The sequence below is a fragment of the Nycticebus coucang genome, chromosome 15 (assembly GCF_027406575.1).
Source record: "Nycticebus coucang isolate mNycCou1 chromosome 15, mNycCou1.pri, whole genome shotgun sequence".
In the NCBI taxonomy this organism is placed as follows: domain Eukaryota; kingdom Metazoa; phylum Chordata; class Mammalia; order Primates; family Lorisidae; genus Nycticebus; species Nycticebus coucang.
Window position 1 is genome coordinate 87124328 of NC_069794.1, and position 25862 is coordinate 87150189.

The 25862-nt window shown below is 42.1% G+C and overlaps 1 protein-coding gene across 4 annotated transcripts in view; it reads right to left on the reverse strand.

The window, feature by feature from the left end:
• Positions 1-2265: 2265 nt before the first annotated feature.
• Positions 2266-25862, reverse strand: part of DCLK1 (doublecortin like kinase 1) — a 374298-nt gene continuing 350701 nt past the window's right edge. For 3 of the 4 annotated variants that reach the window (XM_053563609.1, XM_053563610.1, XM_053563612.1), the window contains 2 exons: positions 21666-21779; positions 2266-3114 (listed from right to left, as the gene is read on the reverse strand). In XM_053563609.1, the coding sequence (XP_053419584.1) occupies positions 2950-3114; positions 21666-21779 (279 nt within the window). In that variant the 3' untranslated portion in view covers positions 2266-2949. Of the gene's footprint in view, positions 3115-16269; positions 16344-21665; positions 21780-25862 lie in introns of all 4 variants that reach the window. The other variant, XM_053563611.1, reaches the window with a different exon arrangement.

The following is a 25862-nucleotide window of genomic DNA, read 5'->3' on the forward strand; positions in this document are numbered from 1 at the left end:
CAAAAATAAGATTAATTTGGTTATAGAAATTCCTTAAAGAACACCACCATTTACTTATTTCAAACTTGAACTATCCCAAGAATGTTGAGAAAAAAAAAATTAGAAAGCACTGTCTAAAAGCAAAGCAATCTGGAGACACCATCGTAATCGGCATGCCTTGTGCTTGTCTGTTAACCCTCTGAGTACGCCTCTGACACTCAGGATCTTGGTAGCTTAAAATGTTGGCAAGATTGCATTCCACCTGACTACTCAATATTTCTACTTGACCGGTCACATTCCACTGTTTATTCAGCATAGATTGCTCAAATTCTACAGTGGTGCACTGAGGATCCCCGTGCTGAATGGGCCCTGCGTTCTTCCGAGCTGGCCCTCTGTGGTGTGCTGAGGAACACTACACAGCCCCACGTGGTCCAGAGCCCCCGACGTCAGTGGGAAGAGGCCGGAGCCACGCACTGTAGGTTCAGTGCCCTAGATGCTGCAGCAATACATGTAACGCCCACAGAAAAAAAGCACTAATTCCAAAAAAGAGAGGAAAATGACAATCTCCTGCAGGTAGGTCTCGGCCCAGAGGATTTCTCACACATTTCGAATTTAGGCCAAGCCATGCAGCCACTCCTTAGCCCTGGAAAAGTGCTTCACGTTTCACTTCTAGAGAAAGCTGTATTTTCTGACTAGTTCAATGCCTTTCACTAATATGGAATCTACCTCTGCACCCAAGCCTTTCCTGGTGTTCTGTACCCCCATCCCCTAGAACAACTCAACCCATTTATTGATTTATGCTACTTTCTGATTTTGTGTCTTATCATTTCGGGACATTCTAAGAGGGGGAAAAAGACTCTCAGTAAATGGGATACTGTTTACATGTCAGGACAACACAGACCACAGAGATAAAGCTAAGTGTGGAAGAGCAAAAAAGTGGGGAGACTGCCTTGAAAAGGTAATGACGTGCTATGATTTAAAACTCTATTTGTGTAGACCAGGGTTTAAGAGATGAAGAACAGAAAAGCAGCAGGTGAAGAGCAGCTGGGAAGTAAAGACCTGACTACAGAAAGGCCGTTCAGGAGTTTCAAGACTCCCAGGTCCTGGAGTGTTAAATATTCGAAACAGAGAGGCAAGCACTGCCCAGCCATCCTGATGCAGATTCTGTGAGACACTACTCCCGGCTGTCTCCAGGAGCACCTTGGGAGCACATGTGAGCCTGCGACACACATGGGACAGTCCTTTCTGAACAGTGCAGTCACCTGCAGAAGTCTTGGGCCCTCATTCTCAAATCCTATGTTCCACAAGTAGGGGTTTATTATGATGAGAATGTAGACATTGTGCCCTTTGGTAATAGACATGTCCTTGGGTTTGGCACTGCAGTATCTTATCTCAGGTCTGGAGACAAGAGGGGAAGGGAAATAGATTTGGTAATGAGGGTGAAAATACAGGTCTCAAACAGGACTAGGCCGAGACAGAAAGACAGTATGTACCCCTGGATAGTGTACAAAGTTGAGGGTGCTTAGTCACCGCTGAGCGGTTAGGCTGGCTCAAGTCTATAATTCTAGCACTTTAGGAGGCAGAAGCAGTAAGCTTCCTTGAGACCAGGAGTTCAAGACCAGCCTGGGCAATAGAGTGAGACCTGTCTTTACAGAAAAAAAAAAAAAAAGAAAGAAAAATTAGCCAGGCGAGGTGGTGCTAGCCTATAGTCCATACTACTTAGGAAGCAGAGGCAGGGGGTTACCTGACCTCAGGAGTTTGAGGTTCCGGTGAGCTATGGTGAGGCCACTTCCGTCTAGCCTGGACAACAGAGTGAGACTGTCTCCAAAAACAAAAAGAAGTTGTCTTAGGGAATGGAAGTTCTAGCCTTAGTCCTATCGTCTCTAGGTCTTTTATCCTACCCTTCCTGGGTGACTACATAGGTAACCTAAAGGTGCACCAGTTCATACCCATTTTTAGAACATTCTGGATTCTGTCCCCCCTGTGCTTTCAGCTCAGCTACCTGTTAAAGCACTTCCCACACGGATTCCTACCCTGTGTGGAGCGCACACTGGCAAACACAGTGCATGGAGAAGCAGGTGAGAAAAAGCACAGAATCTTGTCTCCTTTTTCTGTTTGGAATTCCAGCCCTCTACAGCACCTGGCAATTTATTGTTCTGTTCTGCCAGTTTCTTCTTTCCTGGAGATGCCTGACAGTGAGCAGTCAGACCCTCACCAAGCACCAGACGGGCCACCGTGCTTCCCCGAGGGTCTGCGCCGGTGCTCGGAGCAGCTGACGTGGGAGCAGCATTGCTGGGGCGTGATCAGTCCATCTTCAAGTGGAGACAGTAGGGGAGGGCAGGCTCACTGCAGCAGCACAGTCCTATCTCTAATGGGAAAAGTTGCCTTTCTTAAGTGGACAGTGAGGAAGAATAGAGGGGTGTGTACGCCGAAGCTATCAATCTACCACGTTCTAAGTCCACAGAGAGGGATGAGCAAGACAGCACTCTAGATGTCCTTGTCTGGACATTTCAGAGTCTAACAACATGGCTTGATCTGCAGCAAATATCGAGAAAACAAGTGTGTGTGTTCACCCAAAGGCCCAAAACGTCCCCTAGTAAGGGTTCGCGATACAAATTCTATGCACTCAGAAGGTTAACATGTGCTAAACTGTATTACCCACTGCAGATCTAGCTTGACTGATGAAAATATTCATTGCTTCTATATTTAAAAAAAAAAAATTGCAAATTAGCCTTAACCCTTTGAAGACCCTGTTAGCAGCAAATTACCATCTGCACAAATACCACATGTCATCTCATTCAATAGAGGGAAATCGCTACAAAGATACCTGAAAACATACTTTCTGTCCTGCCATTCAAGTTTTGAGTGCCAGATAGATCAGATGAAACTGTTTTACATAAATTTTGGGGGGCTGGGAGGAATCTTAGAGTCTCAAAGGGTTAAGCTAGGACTTTGAGTAAAAGGGTCTTATTAAAAGGGCGAGTTGGGGGAGCGAACAGTCTCGGAGGAGCTTGGGGAGTAGTCTTCTGATTCCGAGTTGAGTTCCGGTGGGGCTGGCTGCGCCTTGAACCTACTCCTCACATCCTGGTGGCGTCTTCGTCGGAAAACCTGCCTCTCCTTATCAAGAGCGGTGGTCTAGCAGGGGCATAAAATGAGAAAGAGGACAATTAGGCCGAGGGAAATGGCAACATAAACGCTTCCTAGAACTTTCTGAGGTCAGAAAAATCTGCCAGGCAAGTTCCCAATCATAGTTCACTTTTGTTGACAACAGTCACCACTCTTGGGGAGCTTTCTGCTCCCCCGAAATCCAGCTTTTTAGGGATCTGGTCATGACATCAGCAGCACAGGCAGGAGGGGTGATGTCCCGGGCTTGGCCTCTCCCCAGCCCTGCCCGGAATCCTGCTAGCTCCACATCTATCTGCCCTTGGTGGCTTCTAGGCTGGCCAGAGAATCTCCAAGTTGTACGGAAGCCTCAGTCCTATGTGTGTGACAAGTAGGAACGCCCAGGGGCCACGTGCATTAACACACAGCTCAGGGGCACCCTACGATAAAGGTCAAAGGTGATGAAGTTGTCAGACCTTCAAACACACCCACAAGCTCTTCCTGTGCTTGTGGTCCCTCCTCACTGTCAATGACATTATCACCTGCTGATGAGGGCGTGTGGCTGAATCTTGGGGGAAGGACTGGTTTAATTTTAATGAAACCAAAGCCTGCAATTGAACACTGCTTTGAATGCAAGCAAATCAAATGGAAACCTCCCCAAGGATTTCCCTTTGCAAAGTTCCTTTTCATCAGAGTATGTGGTAGTTTATGAACATGACATTCAGTTCCATAGGTAGTTCAGTGCTCAGTCTCCATGGCTTGTTTTCCTGAGAAAACACTGGCTGATCTCGGCTGTGTCATCTGCCTGTAGCTCTGGAAGTTATTACAATGTCAGAATGGGAGCAGCAGGGGACTTTACCGTGGATTTAATGGGTGTGGGAGGAATGGAGTCATTACAGAGAAACCTTACACAGCAGAAGAGCAGGTACAAAGTCTGAAGAAAAATATAGAATGCTAATAAAAGTTGAAGGCATTCTTGTTTGAAAAATCCCTCTTTAAAAGGATATAGCCTGGAGGTTTTCTGCTTTTAAGAGATTACTTTTCCTCTGCAGGGATATATGCCACTATTTTTCCTCTTGAAAAGTTACTGTTAAGCTTCTTCAAAGAACAGAGATAAATTTATAGCAAGGCTGGTTCTGAGAACAAAGTGAAAACTAAACCCCCCATACAACTGTGGTATAGCATTAGAGCAATCTTAGATCTAAAATAGGCAATCACAGTTCCAAAATGAAGTAATAAAGAGAAAAAGAGGCAAAGTGTAGGGCCAGTCTAGTAAATGGCTTCGTTACGGGGAACTGTTCTACTTTAAAAACTCTCCACACACTGAGTAACAGTGTTACAAACCAACGAGGAAGATAAACTTTAATAATTCACTTGTTGTTTTACTAGGTTGTTAATACAATGATCCAATAACCGGCTTGTTGAAATGTCTACCTTTGATTCTTCTACTTACTGAATTTTTAAGGACCCTCGTATAGTTCCTGGGTTTATACCCATTGATTTTATGATATTTTCAGCATCATAAATCTAGATTCCTAACTGTATTTAAAACACTGTAAAGTTACAACACATGGCATTTTGCTCTCAAAGCAAACTGAAAATGTTGTTTGTGTAGAGTTCAATGTTTGTAGAAAAACAGACGTCTATTTAGTCTGCTTTACATAAAAAAACATTCTGTAGCTAATCTGACAGTAATAAAAATCCCTTGGCCATAAAAAAAAAAAACTTTCTATTTCTACCTTCTGAGAAAGAAAGGAGTCTTAGGGGTTGGACTGACTCCCAAAGGAGTCTTAGGGGTTGGACTGACTCCCGACTCGTGAACAGAGGCAGTCAGATGTGGGGAGGCAAAGTGCAGGGGCTGTGGTCAGGAATTTCATGCCCTGCCTTGTCCATGGCTGGCTTGTGCCTTTGTGAATCATTCACTCAGCTCTCGCTTCTGTTAGATAAGGAGCAGGAATGATTCCTTCCCACCCTTGCTATGGGGAAAAATGGATGTGCAAATGTTTTCTAAACAACCAAGACTCCCATAAATGTCAAGGTGTTCACCTTTACAATTTGATGTGAGATACTGTTGCAAAATTGAGTAACTGCGGGTTAGGGGAAAGCAGTGCAACCGAAGTCCAGATCAGCACTTCAGAGGACTTTCCCTTCCTCATTGCCACTGGCACCTTCTTGATATTTACTCATATCCCCATAACCTCTTCAATTACTCCAAGTCACCCCCTTGGCTGCAGCCACTGAAATGTACCGTTTCTCTGTGAATACCATAGTCCAGCCTCTCCAGAAGCTGGTGGCATGTAATGGTAAGCTTGTGCTTGGATGGTCCCAATACCTTATTTTCACCTTAATTTCTGAAAATGCTTTTGAGGAAAATCTTATCCTCTTCCTTACTTGTCCCTCTGCCTGGAGAGCCCTTGCTCTGACCCCTTTTAGGCAGTTAGTTCTGGCCATGCTTGCCTGTTACCCCTCTCTGCAGCTTTCTGGGTGGCTGCCTCTGTAGCTGAGACCTTGTGCCCAAATGCTCCTGAGCCTGCAGGTGCATGGTTCCCTAATATCCTGGAAGAATTTATTCATGGAAGTATATCATGGGCATGAGCATGTGTCATGGAATAAGGTCTTGATGGTCGTCTTTTTTGGGTTTAGAGACACTTAGAATTGAAAGAGGATTTAAAAGTATTTTTGTTCAATGCTCTGCCTTTATAGGCAAGGAAACTGAGGCTGGGGTATGTGGAAAGACTTTCCCAGACTGCACCACTAACTAGAAACACAACTCAGTTCTTCTCACGCATAACTTCATCTGAAGTCTGCTGAAGCAGAATGAATCGGAGTCCTTGCACTCCAGTAGCTCACTCCTTCTCTGTTCCTGCCCAGCGTGAGCTGGGGAGAAGATGCCGACCACAGGCAGGCACTGATGGTCAGAGAAACTTCTCTTAGGAACAGCAAGCAGGGTCCCCTGTGTGCATGATCCCAATCTGACTCGGGGGCTGGCTTGAAACTTCTAGGGAGACTTAGGTCTGATGACAGAGATGTGGTTTCCTATCCACCCTGGTGCTCACAATATTCTCAAAAGCTGCAACTTAGGTTGAGGGCTCACAACTGACTTCCTCGCAGAGATGCTCCAGAGGTGTCACCGTCCCCGGGTTTCTCCTCCCTGGGCCCCTGCTCACTCTGCTTCCATGAGTTATTTTAGGACCTTCCTGCTTCTCTGTCCCTGTCACAATCTAGCACCATTATCACTGTGCATGCTGCCTCCTAAGTGACTCTAATGAACTGTCTTCCCTGCCACACTGTAGGTTTTTGGAGGACCAAAAACCTTGGTTGAGTCTTGGACACACTCCCTGTGTTATTCACAGTTCACTGCACACCATATATAGTCTATGGACTCCGGGGCTTTTGAAATATGCCAACGTACAACAGAGGTTGTCTATTTCTCTCGGGAGCACCCAACCCCCCCCCCCCCACTGCATCCTGCACACAACCGAGAGGTCAATTTCCACAAGGTCCAATTTATTTATAATTCCTCATAAAGTCCAATCCCTTGACCTATCTTTGCAATGTGCTTACAATAAAAACTTCCAGTGTCTATTTCCTGTTATGACTCAAATGATCCCACGACATCAGCAGACTTTATGTCCTTCTGCCGGACACTTGATTTTCTAGCACAGCATCACTTAACTCTGCCGACCGTTAAACAAAGTTTAATTTCTCTTGGACACCTCCCACTCCCATACTCTTGTGATAACATTGATGGTGACCTTACTCCTATGCCTGGGACGGGGGTGGGAGTGGGCTTGTAAACCAGGAGTGAGTCTGACCTTCCTGCATGCCCCTAGAGCCACGATGGCTGTACAGGGTGGGCACCCTGGTCTGTCAACAGGATACAGAGAGGCTTTCTCTGGACTTCACATTTACAGTGAATCTCCCTTCTGACAGCATGGAAGGCCTGGAGCTGCTTCTTGCATCTATGTACCCCAGGAAGCCCAAGGTTAAAGCCAACACAAGGAGTCAGGTTTTGAAGCATGGAAAGAAACCAGGATTTGGCTGAGTGCCGAATCCACTCACCGCTGAAACTGGACCCGACCTGCGGCCCTTTCAGGTTATGTGAAGGAATAAATTTCCTTTTTGCCTAAGCCAGTTTGGTTTGGGTTTCCTTCACTTGCTATAAAAACGGACCTAACTGACCTATTTCTGAATGTACTTCAATCATTCTCACCTCTACATATTGGCTCAAGGTGTTCACCAACTTGAAATGACCTCTCCTCCTCTCTGCCCACTTGAATTTATGCATTTGCCAAGGCTGGATCAAATGCCATCCTGTATCACACTTTTTCTTTCTGAACTCCTCAGGCAAGAACTGTCTTGACCAAGCTTTTCGCACTTAATGGAGACTGGCCTTCTATTATCTGTTCTTTGCATATTTCCTAAATACCACATGAATGCCTCCATGGTAGAATTTGAAACTGCTCTGCACTTTCCAGAATGCTCACCAGACTGTGGCACATGTATCAGGCACATAGGAAATAGTTCTTAACGAATACAGAATTATTTTAGGAGATTATATATTTTCTGAATGGCAAAAAAGAAAAAAGAAGAAAAGAAAATAGAACCCAAAGCAAGTCTATACCACAAAAGAGTAAGACGTTAAAAGTATTGAGTCAATATTTAAGAATACAATTTACGTTTTGAATATTTCTGTCAGATAAAGTTAATATTCTCTTGCACGTATGCATTCCCCCATTCATCAGACACTTATTGTGGTCCAAGTTCTTATCTCAGTAAGAAGTGTCATTTATGGTATCTTTAGAAACGTAATTTAACTTGACTCTAAAATTTGTGCAGTTCATCTCTTATACCCGACTTCTGTAGCTCCTATATCCATTTCAGGACAGATGAATTCAGCACAGAAACAGACTATTACATATTATACTATTATATAATTTTTATAAGATAAAAAGTATGTAATGCAAATGATAATCTTCCCTTCCCCCCAAATAAAAAGAAGAGCATTTGAAATGTAATTTGATGTCTGAAGTCTTACATCACAAATTTAATTCTGGGTTCTTTCAACATTCTGAAAGGCAGCTTTACTCTTTATCAATCACAAAAAATTCTCAGATGTCAAGCAAACAGGGTCTCACCTCCTTAGTAACTATCTCCGTAAAGTAAGGATGTCCTTAGGTACGGGTCTGATGTTTCCTTAACACTTAAGAATTCCTAGCAGTTTTATTATTTTATTAGTTATTTTGTTCGTGGCTCGTTGTTGGAACCTATATGAATGGACTTGCAGTAGAATTCCCAAGTGTTTCCTTAGGAAGTCACCCCTGCATTCAGAGTTCAGGAGAGAATCTGAGGAGTACATCACATTTTGGTGCTAATGACCACAGGTTAGAGTTGAGCAAAGAGATCTCTTGAGATTCTGGAGTTGACCAATGGCAACCAAAGCTGAAGCTCTAACCTAGTGACTTCAAATATGCTCACAGCAGTGACTGCTGTATACCGTATGCCGGGGAGGGCTGAGCAACGGTGGCCTGGGAACTTGGTAAAGAGCGTACACAGTTGATTAAGTAAAATGACATAGAGAAATGTATTAATCTGACCCTGTGCCACCCAGATGAAACCCTTAATACTCCTCCCTCAGACTGCTTAGGCCCTTGATTATCACAAGATACTAGATCAAGTATGAAAACAAATAAATGGTAAAATAATGCCAGTTATCTCAGCAACTCGGGGGTGGGGGAAGAGGAGGGCAGCGGAGTTTGTAGCTTTACTCATGTGGTAGCTGCAGAGTTTAGAGAAATGAATCCCCATCACATTCTGATGCCTGCCATGACCCCAGGCATCCCTAAAGAAAAGACAGCGTTGGCTTAACATCAGGAGATTTATTCCAACAAGGGCCACATCTAACGAATTTGGCCAGTGGCTTCTCCTGTTACAGTGAAGTGACACTATCCTCCATGTATGCTTAGATAGTTTAAGTCCTAACTTATTTCTGACACCATATTTGGAAATGAGCATAAATACGTTATCTATCCATCATCTGTGTCTATGTGATGTTAAGGGAGAAACACAGCATGAGGGAGAAAGGTCAGGGACAAATTAAGAATGTGAATTGGAGGCTCAGCGCCTGTAGCTCAGGGGTTAGGGCATCGACCACATGCATCGGGGCTGGTGGGTTTGAACCCGGCCTGGGCCTGCCAAACAACAATGACAACTGCAACAAAAAAATAGCTGGGCATTGTGGCGGGTGCCTATAGTCCCAGCTACTTGGGAGGCTGAGGCAAGAGGATTGCTTAAGCCCAAGAGTTTGAGGTTGCTGTGAGCTGTGACATCACAGCACCCTACTGAGGGCAACATAGTGAGACTCTGTCTCAAAAAAAAAAAAAAAATAAAAAAGAATGTGAATTGGAGCATCACCCTTGATTTTGCCAGTCTGGGTCACCCCATACTTCTTGTGCTTGTCTTGTCTGGTAGCTTTAGTTAAATCCCCATGGAAGCAGCAGTTGGTGGAAGTCAGGAAAATTAGCTTTCTGTGCTAGCTCAGCTAATTATGTGACCTTGGACATGTTTTCCAGCCTCACCAAGCCCCGATTTCCAGGTCCACAGACTGAAAGGGGCTGCTACTGTGCGTGACCCCTAGGGAAACTTTCACCCATGAAATTCTATGAATATGCTTAATATCGCCATCAATCTACTACAATCTACTATAATGGGTTATGTTTTTCTCTCAGCAAACAATAGGCCTTAACAGTCTCTGGACCAAAAATATTTCTGTCCTGCAAGATGTACAGGATTCACAAGGGATGTTCCTCATTGTAGTTGGAAGGCAATGTTCTTTGTCATGGCAGCAATTATTGGATTTAAGTAACTGCATTTTTCAGAGGCGAACGTTGACTGCTTTTCCTTTCCTTGCTTTTCTTAATTTATTGCTAGCCATCACAAATAGTCTTCATTTCATTAATAAAAGAACATTATTGTGCATTTTGCCTTTTAGCCCATCCATTATTCATACCACCTAGGAGACTGAACTGGGATGCAGCTGCCGGGGCATTAATCTCGGGAACCCTGTCTTTTGCTTACCCTCCCTCTGTAGGGACTAAGTTACAATTTGCTTGCCATTTTGGAAATGTTTTGCTTGCTAGTAAAATTAAACTGACAAATGGATTGGAATATCCACCATTCTCATTTCCTTGGGGTAGCTGTCAAGCTGATTGTGGTTCTGTTTTTGTTTTGCTTTCATATCCTTTTGGTGCCTTGCCAGGAACTGCACCATATCTGGAGACACAGCATGATTTTTTCCTAAAGTAAAGATGATCATTAAAATGGCAAAAAGAGGCCTTCGTGGGATGCAACTGAGTAGCCTTGCAAGCTACTCTGTAGGTGTGACTAGCTTCAATATTACTGCCTATTTTCCTGGGAGAGTTGACTCTACACTTCTGCACCACTAATCTTAATCACAAGCTTCTCTCACTGACCTGGTTCTTAATAGAGTCTTAAATTGGCCCAGCTCTGCGGTGGGTTTCTGATGGCCTCCCATCAGAGAGTTTAAATTACCATCCATTGGTGGGGGTTAAGCTCAGGCTTGTAGAGCACAAAATTCGTGTTTCCTTTACCCGACAGCCCCTGATTTGCTTATGAAGACTTAACTAAGCTGCCATGTTGTTGTCCTTCATATTAGTAACCTAAACAACAACCACGGGTATAGATTGTCTTAACAAACTTAAGAAAATGTTGTACTTTCTAAGAAGATGCTTTAGCAGGGGTAACCTCTTTTATGGCACAATTTTAGCTTTGCCAAAATGTTCATTCCTGCTAAAAATGGGGTGTTATTCTAGAGCATCTCATATGAGTTTGATTGCATATACTCTGATGTACCCCCAAAACACGGCTATCCTGAAAAGCAATGAAGAATGGCCCCTTCTTTGAAGAATGCAATCATGTGTTCAATAACTTAACAAATATTTCTTGAAGGCCTACTATGTGCCAGCCATTCTACTAGGCAGAAGAGATAAGGTTTTAAACAAGTCCTATCCCTGTTCTCAAGGATTTATATTCTTATTGGTGGTGCCTTTTAATTCAGACACAGCTTCCCCCCCCTAGAATGAGTGTCAGAAAACTCTTTCTGGAGAGGGCCATTAGTTAATATTTTAGGTTGATAAGTCATGATGGTTCTCTGACACAACTAGTCAACTCTCCCTCTGTAGGGCAAAGCCAGCCACAGATAGATTGTAAGTGAATGTGTGACTGTGTTTCAATGAAACTTTAACAAAAACAAGCAGTGGGCTAGATTTGGCCCACTGGCCTTGTTTTCCAATCCCTGTCCTAGAGGATAGCATTCTAAATTTACACTTCACCAGGATTTTTGCCTATAGGAACCTTAGGTGAAATGGAATGCCATAAATTCTCACAAGATATACGGCATATAAGTTACTGAGACAGGTACCCTCATCAGAGCATCAACAGATTTTATGATTCTACTTTAATAACAAATCCTTCAGTCTGGAAAGAGACCAATTTCCCCAGGAAAATCTGCCTCTCCTGTGGAGTGGGTGACTTGCTCTTGGAAGACAGGGAAATAGACAAGGAATCCCTTCTGAGTCTCTTTTTTAGGCTGGACTCTGCGACAGCATTTGAGGCGAACATCCCCATGCCCAGTTCACCTGTCATTAAATGAGCATAGGGAGCTCATTTAATCCTCACCACAGATTTGAAAGGTGGATAATGCTTTTCTCCTTTTTACAGATGGGGAAATTGAAAATCAGAGAGAATGTAACTTGCCCAAGGACAACGCAGGAAGTGGGTTGGACTAGACCCAAACCCAGGGCTTCTTGACTGCAAAGCTACATTCTCTCCAATTTCCAAGACTTTTAAGTTTCTAAAAGTGCTACGTGTTTGACACATTGTCTGGCTTCTGCATATTGACAAGGACTTCCTTGATAAAATGCATGCCAACAGTTATAATTAAGTTTGTTTTGTATTTTCTTCTACACATTTACACCCAACAAAGCCTGTATCCTATCAATGAACATCGCTAAGGAGCATCCACAAGGTATGGCAGGAATGAATGCATAGAAAATAGTGTGGATGTTTACTTTTACAGCAAAATGAGATAAAATTCTAAAGCAAGGTCACATCACATAATTTTCTGTTAATACAGAATCATCAAGAATCTCAGAAAAACGTTAAAATCTCACTTCAGTTTATACCCAGTGAGGAAGGTTTGGAATGCTGTGGCCTTGTTTTCATTTCTAGTAAGAAGTTGAATTTTAAAAACACACATGTATGTCATTGGAATCCTCTGTTCAGGGGCCTACGAAAAGGAAAACTAAAACCTCCCACAGTGAGCAACCTGGTTCTCTTGGTAAAATGTAACACAGATGGTTTGCTGTTCCCAAGGATCTCTCAGTGACTGCTGGTGACCTTTATGCTGAGACAGGCACAGGTATCTCCCTAACAATTTACCGTTGGGGAGCACGGTACAACTGCAAGCCCAGTCCTTACTGCTTTCCTGGACTTCTCCGTAATCGCAGTTGAAAAGGTTTTGAAGTTGAAGTCCGTGGCTTTGCTATGTGTTAAACTTAACCTCCCAAACTTCCTTTTACAGAGGGAGGCTGGGGTAGGGTGGAGGGGTGTGGCTCTTCCCTTGCTAGAGGCCTGTTCCTCCTTCCAGCAGTGTGTTGACACTCAGCAGGGACTGAGTTCTCACCCAGCCCAGCTAGGCCAAGACAACTGCCACCAAGCAAGCCACAAGGCGGGGCAACTTGCTGTGTGCGCTTGGCTACTGCTGGCTGAGGTTGGCCCCAGAGCCCTTCTCACACCATGCTGTGGTTTCTCCCTGGCTTCCCTGGGAACAGTTCTCTTAAACCTGCGCTGAGCAACATGCATTTAACTGACCTCATTCCTTTTAACAACTGAGCATGACAGCTTTTAATAGCCTTGCAGAGGCGGCACACGGCTGCCACCGCTCTGCCTCATTACTCACTGTTTCGGGGATCCGAATCCAACATGGACATTTTAGTCACGTCATGCCTGGGAACTCACCGCCCTTTTGTCTTATAGCTCACCTCCCTGTTTTATCTTATTTAGCATTTTTAGCTTTTGCCTTGTTTTGATATTTGTCTTCTATAATTGGGTCACCCAGTTCTGGTGGTTGCCCTGTTACGTGTGCTGAAGACAAGATGCAGAATTCTTCTCCATGTTTTAATGGCACAGCACCTGCCGAGGTGACAGCTTCACTTGGGAAAGGCAGCGATGGTGTGACTGTGCCCCCTTTGAATAAGGACACATTTCCAGGAAATGTAACGGGATCTCAGTGTTTTCCAGTGACTTGCAGCAGGGGAAAAAATGATGGCTTTGGGGGCTAGCAGAGTGTGGAAGGACCTAGGGAGCTCATCCTGGGATGGCGTCCCCCCTGGACTCTGGGTTACAGGAACAAAGTCTCCTGGATAAATAACCCAGGTAGAGAATGCTGACGCCTTGCTCTCTGCTAAGAGGTGGAAGAATGAAGGACAGAGGGAGGAAAATAGACCCCCACTATTGCTTCACAATTGCCAGAAAACCAATTAAGAGGGACCTGCCAATTCTGGGAGCCCTGAAAAGATGGTTTTTCTAGCCTGTGCTCTGCTGTGAGCTGCCTTACACGAAAAAGTGAACATGACTCCCAGTGTTCTGCTCTGAGTAGTGAAAACAGCCACGGGCACTTTAACACAACAACAGGCAGGGGGATGTTCGCCTGTAATGATTGTTTATGGTAGAAAGTTGGCTGCCACGCTGGTTAGACAAATGCTCCTATTTCCAAGGAGATAAAAGGCAAGCGTTTGCCATCAGCGAGGAGAGTGCGTTCGTTCTGGGGCTAAATGGCATTATAAAACTTCCTAATTAAGCATATATGCCGATGAGTTTTTAGCATCATTTCTCCAATTTAGTTTCGCATCCTAGGCCCGCTGTTTAGAAAGGCACTGACTATAAACATTGTTGTTACTGCCCCCAGCTGGAAAGCAGAGCAGTTTATGTGTGGAAGAAAAAAGAGATTATTTCCCATCTGCTCCTGCCCATTACTCAGGGATGTGACATTCTGTCTGCTGATGGGAACCAATGCTAGGATTTCAGTTACAGTTTTTTTTAGATGTGGCAACACTTATCAATTATTGTGTTTACTTGGGGTTTTGTTCCCACCCTTAATCCTACAAATTAAGTAATTTACGTTTCTAAGGGTTTGTCTTTTTCCAGGAGTAGATAAACTTACACGTGTGATTTTTATGATACAAATACGCACAACTGTAATTAGACATCCTTGATGCCTATTTTTAATTGTATACCAACTTCACACATATATCTGGCTAATATGCCTGAGGTTAGGAGACATACAATTAAAAAAGGATGGAGCATGGTGTGATTCAATTTATATAAAGTACAAAACCAGCCAAAGCTAATTAATGTGGATAGTCTCTAGGGTCAGTGTTTACCCTTGGGATGAGATGACCCTCCTGGAGGGACCTGGAGGGGTGTGTGTTGGGGGGGCTGGGTGTGCTCTGTGTCTGATCTGGGTGCTGCTCCCAGGGGCATGTTCAGGTTGTGAAATTTCATTGAGCTGAGCATTCATGATATGTGCACTCTTCTGGAAATACATATTCTTTCAATAAAAGCAAAAGATGGATGAATCATCTTCCATGTTAAAAAAATCGGAAGCAGAGTCTGCACAAAGGCAAATGATGACAAATTCACTCCCCCCGCTCCACTCCACAGAAAGGTTAAAAATAAAACTAAGTTCTTTCTACATCTATAAAGCTAATTATTTAGATAAATAAAAAGGTTGACATGCAACTCCTGCGTGTCCAGCAAGGGAGAATATAAAAATAGCTTTCTATGTAAAAATGACTTTAAAGCATTTTACTGAGCTTTGGGTATTTTCTTATTTGACACAGATTTGGAAATGGTCATGATTTTATTATTTCTGGATGTGGATCATTTGTCAAGGTATGCTCTCTTCTGATTTCTTTTATTCTTTGCTTTGAGTGCCTAATTATAGCAAAATAATCAGGGGTAATAATTGGGGGCTAAAATTATATGCAGTGGTTATCCAGAAAGTATCCAGCTATCTTTCCAGATAGTCCTCGCATATATGAAATATATATTCATGTATATTTTTTGTAAAACTTAGCAGTCTTACTCCATAAAACAATATTAGGCAGCCACTATATTACTACAGATAGGTTCTATATTTGGGGGTATACAGATGCCAAAACCAGTGGATTTTGTTGTTGTTGTTGTTCTGGCAAATGCTAGGATGTGGAGCTTTACCTGGAGATCATTTCAGAAACATTAAGATGGAGAAAAAAAGTTCCCTAAGACTTCTCACAGTTCATTTCTCAAACCATCAGAAACCATCCTGCTGGTGGATAACGTAAAGAGACACAAACAATGTCCCTTGGAGGAAATGCCACGACAGTTGACTGGAATAGAAAACGATTGTATAGAATTCTTAACCCCCTTAGAGAAAATCGATACCTCCCATACTCCCTTTTGCTTGAGCAGATAAGCCAGCTAAAGAATCTGACAGTTGCATAATATTGAAAAAATAAATTCATGCAATAGCTAGTACATACAGGGATTTCCAGGAGGAGAGAGGTAACAATAAAATGAAAACAAAACAAAAAGGTGGCGAATTTGAAAACACAAGCTTACCAACACACACAATGCATTCTATAGCCCGCTGGACTTGGAGGTGCTGCTACTACTAACGTGAAATGCATTGTTCCATCTAATCAGGTCAAGGTTGGGCTTGATGATTTTAAAATGACAGTATATACTTCTACAGAACAGACACTGAAGTGCTATTGTTCTTCCATTTCTTAAAGGACAGAAGAGCACTGGAAATCATTGTTTTAATTAGCAACATCAGGAAAATGCTTTGGCATTAGCACCAAATATACTGTCCTTTTAACCATAAGGAGAATAGATACTGAGCATGTGCAATGGAAAGAAAGCTGGCCAATGTCAGTGTGAATAATGGGTAAAAAAAAGGAATGAGGGGGTGTGGCATCTCAATCAAGATTAAAATGAAACCGATAAAGCAGCATATGGACTGGGTAACAAATCAAAAGCATGTTTATCCACCGAAGAAACTGGTTAATGGAGACTGCCAGCACGTTGCCATGGAAACACTGACTGTTGAGCTGCACCATCTCATACCTTATCCAATACATTCCTGGTTGTTGGTAGTAGTCCAAAGACCCTGATCTCTTGATGGTAAACCCGTGGTCCAGCTGAGCAGAGAGAAATGGGGGCAACTCAGTGGATCGACATTGTGCTAAAGAATTAAGACTCCAGACCAAGCTGTTCTTCACTCACTATATATGTATATATAGTTACGATGCCTCTTCTGCAGGGTAACTAGCTAATATCCTGAATCTTCACATTGAAAATAAAAACGCAGGAAAAGACACGAATCCCTTACGAATATCTTGCAGGCCAATGTGTTAGAATAGATCTAGTTTATGAAACAAGTTTTTGAATACACATTTCATTGTGTCTTTTCCATTTCAGAAGATACAAACATCTCTTCATACGTCATAAAATGGAAAATGCTTAACAATTAAATAAAGTACTGCGATCAGCCTTAGCCACCTAAGAGAAAGCAGATTGGACCACCACCCCCCAAAGTATTACCCCACCAGGCTTGAATCTGAGGGCTTCGTAACTATGAAATGAAAGGGGGGAATAAAACAGGTTTGGGAAGCCCATCACAGCAATATGAATTTCTTTCTTTAAGAGTAAATCTTCAAAAGCAGAGCTACACTTAAAGGTGAATGTTAATTATATTTCTAAACTAAAATGATATAAAAACAGTCAAATTTTCCCTAGGAAACTATGGAAAATAAAATTAAACACAAAATAGCTTTTACTATATATTAAGTGCTTATGATTAACAGAAAAGACAAAAAATAGAACACGAGACAGGTTCTCAAAGCTGTTCAACCTGGAATAAGATGTTAGCCTTTGGCTATCTGGGAATAAAAGATTCAACCTCCAAATCTGAAGAACAATAAGCATGCTCTATGCCTGCTTCTCCATTCTGCCCATGACAGGATGCAACTTGCACAATTTTCTTTAGAAAGAGACTTGTGAGTTCTTTCAAGTGCGGTACTGGTGTGATGCTGATGACAGTTTCTGCTTCTAAATTCACAAAGGCATTTCAAAAACATGCCAGGGCACCAGGCATTTAAAATAAAGATTGCTTGGAGGATTTGGTGTTCTGATTATAAACTAGGCTATCCCAGTGTTCATGGAAAGCAATGCGAGGTTTTAATCTTTCTAAAAAAAATTGTGTTTTGTTTTATTTAGGAAAAAAATCGAAGTACACTTGCTCTTAGGAATATGAAGGTGTGTGTCTAGTCCCTGAAGACGGCAATTTCGTAATTAGCTCTCTATTGCCATCTACAGGTCAAGTGTCACATACCAGGTCTCTATTTTAGAACCAAGCTTCCCCAGTATCACAATTATATGCACGCTGATTAGTATGGGTTTGTTCAATTAGATTGAAATGCTCTATTTGCATGAGCAAAATGCAAAAGAAGAACTTTAAAGCATTAGGAAAATTATCAGTAAAAATAATAAACAGCGTTAAATGAGGAAAAATAAATTGGAACTGACATCTTAGTCATCGGTTCTTCATCAAGCTGAGCAAATCTAATAATGCCTCTCTCTCCTCCCTCAGCTCTCAAAAAGTCCACCGTTAAAATGTCATCTCTAATCCGTTTTATGTCTATAAATTGCATTTTAATAACCTTTTGTTTCCCTTTCTCTGCTTTTTTTTTTTCAAATCCCCCAACCACTGGGAAAGGCAGCAGAGGGCAGTGGCAGCGGGCGCAGCTCCCAGGGCTGCAATGGCTTCCCTCCTAATCACCAGACTGGACCTAGTCAGCGCACCTCTCCCCTTCCAGGAGGGCGTGTGATCCCTGTGAACTTTCAGCTGGTAATTACTCTCCTAGCCCAACTCGAGGCCCTCTTTCAACCTTAATATGGAGTTATCATTTGTCCTTTCTCTGGTCTTAATAATATAGAGAGTGGGAAGCAGAGAACAAAACAAAAAAAATGACAACATGAACAAAAAACACTGTGGTTCAGAACCATAAATGCGTGTTAAAATACACTCATGCCATAAATTACGTCTGTGAATAGACACTATTGGTTATGACAGTATACTGTTTTTCCTTTTGTCATTCTAAGATTGAAAGAATGTCACAGACTTCTTTGTGATCTCCAGCAGGTGGTTAGGTTTCTAACTAAGGACAGGGAAGTGCTAGTTAAAGACTAATGATTTAATTGTGGACTTCCTTTAAAAAAAAAAAAGACCTCATATTCTAAATGATACTCTTAAAAATTTTAAGTGGAGGTATTAATTTCTACAAAATCAGTCCTATGATAGAGGAAGTTTAAATAAAATATATTATTTTATAACCTCAGAGGAGAGCACATATGACTAGGAAAATTCTGTTTGAATGAAATTTATGCTGAGATCGGTTTTTTCTAAACCTATCAAATAGAAGTCATTACTATGTCAATTATAGAAACTTTTACAATGTGGGTGAATTATTACTTATGTTACATTATTAAATTATCAGGATAATCTTCTACTTCCCACTTATCTTCTACCCCACAGCAGAATATTGTTCCTTACTAGTCAAACTTTTGTTTGAGTTGGAATATTATTTAATACCAGGAATTCTTTTTCTTGTGATAGTCCCCTGTGCTCTAAGAATAGAAAAACGATTATAAATGAACATACTCAATGTTATTCTGAAAGTTACAGAAGGCAGGAAAAGTGGCCACTTTCTAATTTTCAGTCCTTCCCTGTGACCAGTGACCTCCCCCAGCTTCTTGTGGAGTGTGAAGATGTTTATGAAGGAAAAGTATTCTACAGGTGCATAATTGCACGTATTATGGTATTCAGTTTGTATTGAAATAACCTCTAAAATTTACACTGATGGGCGGCACCTGTGGCTTAGTGAGTAGGGTGCTGGCCCCATATACCGAGGGTGGCGGGTTCAAACCTGGCCCCCATCAAACAGCAACAACAACAAAAAATAGCCGGGCATTATGGCCAGTGCCTGTAGTCCCAGTTACTTGGGAGGCTGAGGTAAGAGAATTGCCTAAGCCCAGGACTTGGAAGTTGCTGTGAGCTGTGTGACGCCACGGCACTCTACCGAGGGCAATAAAGTGAGACTGTCTCTACCAAAAAAAAAAAATAATAATATTAATAAAATAAAATAAAATGTACACTGATAATCTCATTCCTGTTTGAAATATTAATGATGGTAGTTAACATGTGAATTGTGCTATGGAGCTCAGAAGGCATTTTTTAAGGCATACTTTTCTAAAGACAGCCAATAATTTTGAATCTGAGTTATGCTGGTAATTTTTTAAAAAAAATCTTGAGTGGATAAAGATAATAAGCACATAACTAATGCCTAACTTAGCATTACACAGACCACTTTACAATTTATATTACCAATTTCTTCAGTTTCCATGGAAAACAATTTAGTGATGAATCAAGAAACTTGCATTCAAAATTGCATTCAATGTGGTCCAATCATGACATTAAAAAAAATTAGTGGACCTTTGATCTTCAAATACTAACTGGAGTGTTTTGAGATCCACTTAGATGAGGTTTTAATAAATTCATGTGGGTTTTGGAATTTATCCAAGTTTGATTAAAATGGGATTTCCTCTCAAATATGTGTTATCAATCAATTGGAAAATCGCCCTGATGTTCCGTCCTTACTCATTATGAGACTCCCGGGTGAACAAACCAATACTGAGCAACCAAGGCAGACTTAACCAAAGACTTATTAAAATAGAAGACCAGGAGAAAAACAAAAATAAAATGACAGCGGTGGAAAAGGCACCTTCCCTAGCAGCTGCAAGCCCTCAGCGGGAGCAGAAAAGCAGTCTTTTTCATGGCCAAGCGTGCTGGCAGTCCATTCCAAAAGAAAATGGTTTGGAATAGACTTGATCTCTTGAATGAACAATGAAAACAGAGGAAAGAAATGTCTGGTTTCGCTGAGAATCACCATGAGATCAATACTTTCAAAAATCACTGACTAAACATCAGCTCATAAGAAAGAACCACCACCACCTACCCATGGAAGACATGAAGGCCCACTTACTTCTACACTGAATTTTCTCAGAAAGAACTGAAGAGAGAGGGCGAGAAGAACAACTTGACATTTTAAAACCTCACACTGGCACTGAGAAGCATCTGAAGCGTACACCTTCTGTTTAGCGCCGCCAGTTTACTCATGCGCCAGTTACTCGCACGCAAGTAACTCACTACTCAGAGTCCAGAAGCGTGGAATGCACAGTGCAACAGCCTGCACGCACGCGTTTGTACCATTTGCAGATTCTGGAAGCCCATATCAGATACTCAGTAACCCAGATCTGGGATCCATGGCATTGAATAGGTCACTCATTTATCTTTAGCTATATCTGGAGCTCCAGCACAAACAAAAAAAGCAAAAGAAAATAAAAACACCCATAGAAGTAATTAAATCTTCCGTATTGCTCATGAGAGAGAGGTACTGTTTGATAGCGTAAATACTTTTGAAAAAGACTGTCTCATAGTGTCTTGTGAGTGCTTTGTTTAGGAAAGAAAACAACTCAAGTAATTTTCACATGGAATATGCTGTTAAAATTTACATACTCTGAAAAAAGAAGGAATTATTATATTTACTCTAGAATATGACACCAGGAAGTATGAGGTTTCATTATTCCTTGGCCCAATTTAATCTTTGCCTAGAGCTGCTATCAAATTGCATGTGGTGTACTTCTGCGTGTAGAGAACAGAAAAAAGGTCTGTGCAGCTGCATCAATAAAATCGCAAATGTTAAAAGACGTCCCAGTATAAGAACAGGAATTTCTAAGGAGAAAGACATCGTTGACTTTGTGGGTGTTCGCAGCAATTCAGTTCCACTGAAAATCTACATACAGTAACTAAGAAAATGCCGTGAAGGCCACGTTGAACAGTTTGATGAGAATATTTCAGATTGTACATGAAACCAGCACATTGTACCCCTTGATTGCACTAATGGACACAGCTATGACTTAACAAAAAAAAAAAAAAATCTCCTGCGTAAATTGTCTCTTCTGCCTTAGCTTTCATTCAGGTCTAGTAGAGAGATCACTAGTGTTCCTGAGTCTCTCTGCAAGGCTGTTTCTCTCTCAGGTTCCCTTTGCTGTTAGGTTTGAGCAAAAAAACACGATAAACTGTTTTCCTTAGAGCCAAAAAGTTTGCACTGGCACAGAGTCCAGTGTGGGGGAGGTTTTCTGCTTTTAAAAAAAAATCATGAAATTAATATTACACTTCAAGACACCCTGGAGGTATTGGATAATGATGTGACACCCAGGGAAATGATCCGCAAGAAACCATGTACTATATAAGCCCTATACCTTCTCTAGTGCATTAAGTGGTTAAGAGCTGTCTAAAGAAATGACCCATTCTGCTGTCTCTGGGTGGAATCTCCTGAGTAATGGCTGTCTCTTAGGTGGATTGCTTTTAAAAGTCATAGGTGGATATTTCAGATGCTTACTGCTATGACGGAGACTCCCGCTGCTGAGCTGTTCGGCTTGGGGCCTGTGTTGAAATGTTTCTTTATCTTTCCAGCTACTGACAGCTGATGTTCATTTTCTGGGAGGCCATCATCCTGGAGAAAAAAAAAAAAAAAGAAGAAGAAGAAAGAAAGAAAGAAAAGAGAAAGAGACAAAAATGAGATAAATGGAAAATGAGGCCCAAAGTCACAGGCAGTGATCTTAGAAGTCTTAAGATGTCAGATACAAACCAACCTCTACTCATTAAACACTATTGTTGGAAGTACTGCCCCAAGATCTCATTCATTTCCACATCTGCTCTAAAATTAATTCACTCTATGTCATCTGACCCTCACAAGTTTGTTTCTATTTCAGAGTAAAAAAATTTTTTCCTAATAAATCTATTTCAACCATGACTTTGGGAACACAGGTCGAAGAGCAAGGTAATCTGGACAGCAAAAAGAAAAAAAAAATCAATGTGAACATCTTCTCCTTTTTTTGTTCTCTTAGTTCATCATTTAGAGCCAAAGCCAAGGAAACTGGCAGGACTGGAAACAAACTCAGGCTGGTTCCTTAGCCACTCAACCCACCATTCTGTAATCCCAGACAATCTTGTAGGCAGAAAGTTCTTCCTTAAATTTTAAACCCCCTTTGTTGCCTTCAAATCATCTGTTATTGTGACATAGTTTATAATGGAGCTCATTTTAACTAAGACCTCTATTCTCTGCTGGAGCTATCTATGACTGGGGCTGGACAAATTGCTCTCTTGTAGTAAGCGCTGTTAGAATAACAATAACCAGCTCGTACATATATGTCACCACTTACTAGTTCATGATGAAAAGGTTGCACGATCCTTGAAGACAGAGACTGTGTTTTGCTCCCTTTTGCTTTCCTAAGAATCCCAGGGTCTTAGCATAATGCCTTGGCACATAGTAGATGTTTAATAACTAATTGTAGAGTAAATGGAGGAAAGGATAATAAAGAGTTTGTGACTAGCTGTTAAAACCCAAATCCTGGCAAGACCGTCAATACCACTCATCGTTTTTTTTTCTCCTCCCTCTCCATCATTTTGTGTGTAATTTCTTGGCTCCACCCAGGAAAATAAATCTGCTGTTTCTCAAGCATAAAGCGCTTGCTAGTGTTGCATGAGCTGGTCTCTCCACATGGGATTTTCAGCATTTGGCTATTCACTTATTCAATCTCATTTAACTGTGAGTCTACACAAACCAGGCACTATGGCAGGTGGGGAAATAATGGCAACCCAGGACAGGCATGGGCACTGCTCTTTTGGATGCTGTGGGCTCCTTTTCTTCAAAATTTGAGTTTGAATGATCTGTTCCAAGACAGTTTTTCCCAAGTAAGCACAATTCTTGCTAAAGGATTTTCCGTAAACCCCTAATCCTTTTTCATCATATCAATTTGCGCTATTTATATTGTTTGGTGTTAAGTGATTTTATAAGCTCTTTTGCACCACATCTTCCAATTTTCTGTAATCTTTAATGCAACCCTTGATCCACTGTCTTGCATACGGCAGAATTTATGATATTCTTGGATTTACCGATTAATGATTAGAAGAGGAATAGCTAATATGCTTACTAAGACACATCTGAAACCAAGTCTGCAAGAAAGAGGTCTTCCAGTGATAGAGAATTAAAAAAAAAAATTGTGGGGCATTGTAGAAAGTTGTCAGAAACAGAGTGACAATCAGTTGAAATGGGATGAGAAACCTGGGAAGGGAATAGAAAAAGGGCCATATGGAGTGCAGACTATGCACTACGCCGAGGGCTACATTAGGGATGGCGGAGGGTGGGAAGAGATGGACCTCTGCTCACCAGAACCTTGAGGGCCAACTAGGAGACAAAATGCACACAAACCATGTCAGATCACGGAACAAGTCAGCAGGATAAGAAAGAGCTGTTACAAGGCCATAGCTCCATGGCTCAGCTAGAAACACCATAAAAAGTTCAGAGGTGAAAGGCCTCAACAGTCACAGCAGACCTAAGGAAGGACACACGGGGAAGTGAACTGATACGCAGAGTCAGCCAGTTTCCGCTAGCTGAGAGTTTTTGTGTGAGAGTACAATTAACTGTGTTTTTCTCTCCTGTGGGCCCGTTGCTGTAAATCTACTAGCTTCAACTTAGTGTCAGTACATCGGATGCTTGCTTTTCCATCTTGAGATATTTTACTAAGAATGTTCTCCAAATCCATCTAGATAAATACAAAAGATGCAAAGTCTCCATCTTTTTTTATGGCTGACTAGTTTTCCATGGTATACATATACCACAGTTTATTAGTCCATTCATGGGTTGGTGGGCACTTGTGTTATTTCCGCATAGAGCAATTGTGAATTGAGCTGTTAAAAACATTCAAGTACAAATGTCCTCATGATGAAATGATTTTCTTCTTCTGAGCAGATACCTAGTAATGGGATTGAGGGATCGAACACAAGGTCTATTTTTAGCTCTTTGAGGAATCTGGGTACTTCTTTCCAAATTGCAAATTTGTTTGCAATCCTGCCTATAGTGCTTACGTGTTCCCCTCTCTCCACACCCGCACTGGGTATCTACAGCTTTGAGACCTTGTGATATGGGCTATTCTCACTGGGGTTAGGTGATGCCTCAAGGAATGCAGAGATGTTTAATAAGAGAGATGTAAATGGAAGACATATAAAGGACTGCTCTCCCCAGATGTTTTTATAGTACCCTGCCCAGTTCCCGCCTCTGCACATGACAGAGAAATTGGATGATAATCACAAGGTATTAAGATCATGCAGTCCAGAGTTCTAAACACGAGATACACGTCAATGATGTACATAAAGCACTTTAAAAAAAAAAAAACAGTGAATGAAACAACAGGCCCCTGGAATTTAAGTCAGACAACAACTCTGGGAACCTCTCAGAACGTTTGAAGAGTATTTAAACATGTGACAAGAGATGAAATAATGCTGAAAGTCTTACAAATACTAGCATCACGCCTCTGGCAGAGTGAGGGGTTCTGCCTAAATGAAAAGGGCCACCTGGACACAGGTGTCCCCCACTGGGCTAACCCCAAGATCACACATCCTTCTAATCATCTCCTTGTAGAGTTCCAGGCTATCTTGGGCAAAGGGATTTATATGAACTTCTGATTATAAGATAGTTTGAAACAACATGATGGGGAAGCAATTCGAGGATGATTGCAGGATGAAAGAAACTTGAGCATATTTGTAGTCTCAGGGTATGACGCTAAGGAAAGGGAGAGTTAAAGACAGGAGAAAGGGCAGGGTGGGGATGAAGGGTGGAAATGGACCAGTTTGCCTTGGGGAGGTGTAGGCTAACCTCTTTCTCTGAGACAGGATGAAACAAAGAGGATGGGCGAGATCCAATTAGAGGTGCTGGAGGGCAAGTTAAAAAAGAAAGGCTGGGAGGAAGGTGTCCCAAGGGTGAACCGCCACATGGCCCTGAGCTAATGCTTTACATACACAGTCTCCTTCACCCACACACTACTTTCTACAACATGCATTAGCAAGCTCATGGAAGATGAGCAAACTGAGGCTCAGCGAGATGAAACCACTTGCTCAAGGTCACATAGCTAGAAAGTGGTTTAGGACTGAACTGGGTGTGCAACTCTGGTTTCTCCCATATCATGTGGCATCAATTGAAAGCACTCACTGCCATGGCAACTGGCTATGAAAGGGCTACATGAGTGTTAAACGAATATTCCTTTTCCCTGATGAAAGTTGCACAATGGTGAGGAAGTATGAGAATTGAACTAAGAGACCAAAAAATATATATCTGGATAGGAATTAATTAATGGAGCCTGAGAAGCCAATAACAGGGATCCGAGCACCTTTGGGGCCCAGCGGAACATAATTGGAAACTTCTACGTCGAGTAGAGACTAGGCATCCACTGATCTGGGATGTGGCCACGTGTTTGGTTAGGGTCAGGTTCAAGGGATCCTCTGTGCGGCAGGGCGGGCTGCAAGGTCAGCTGACGCTGGGCCAATTGCACCAGGCCAAGAGTGTGGGCCTGTGATTGGAATGGGCTGTGTGAACCAGACCGGGTGCAAATATGGGGAAAGAGAGCTGGATTTCATTAAATCAGGCCCTACTTAACTTACTAGGGGAGAGCCATCTCTTGTCAAATAATCATACCTCCCTCCCATCCTCACCACTGCCATCTTTGCCGGAAATTTACCTTTACCTGGCTTGTTCCTTCTG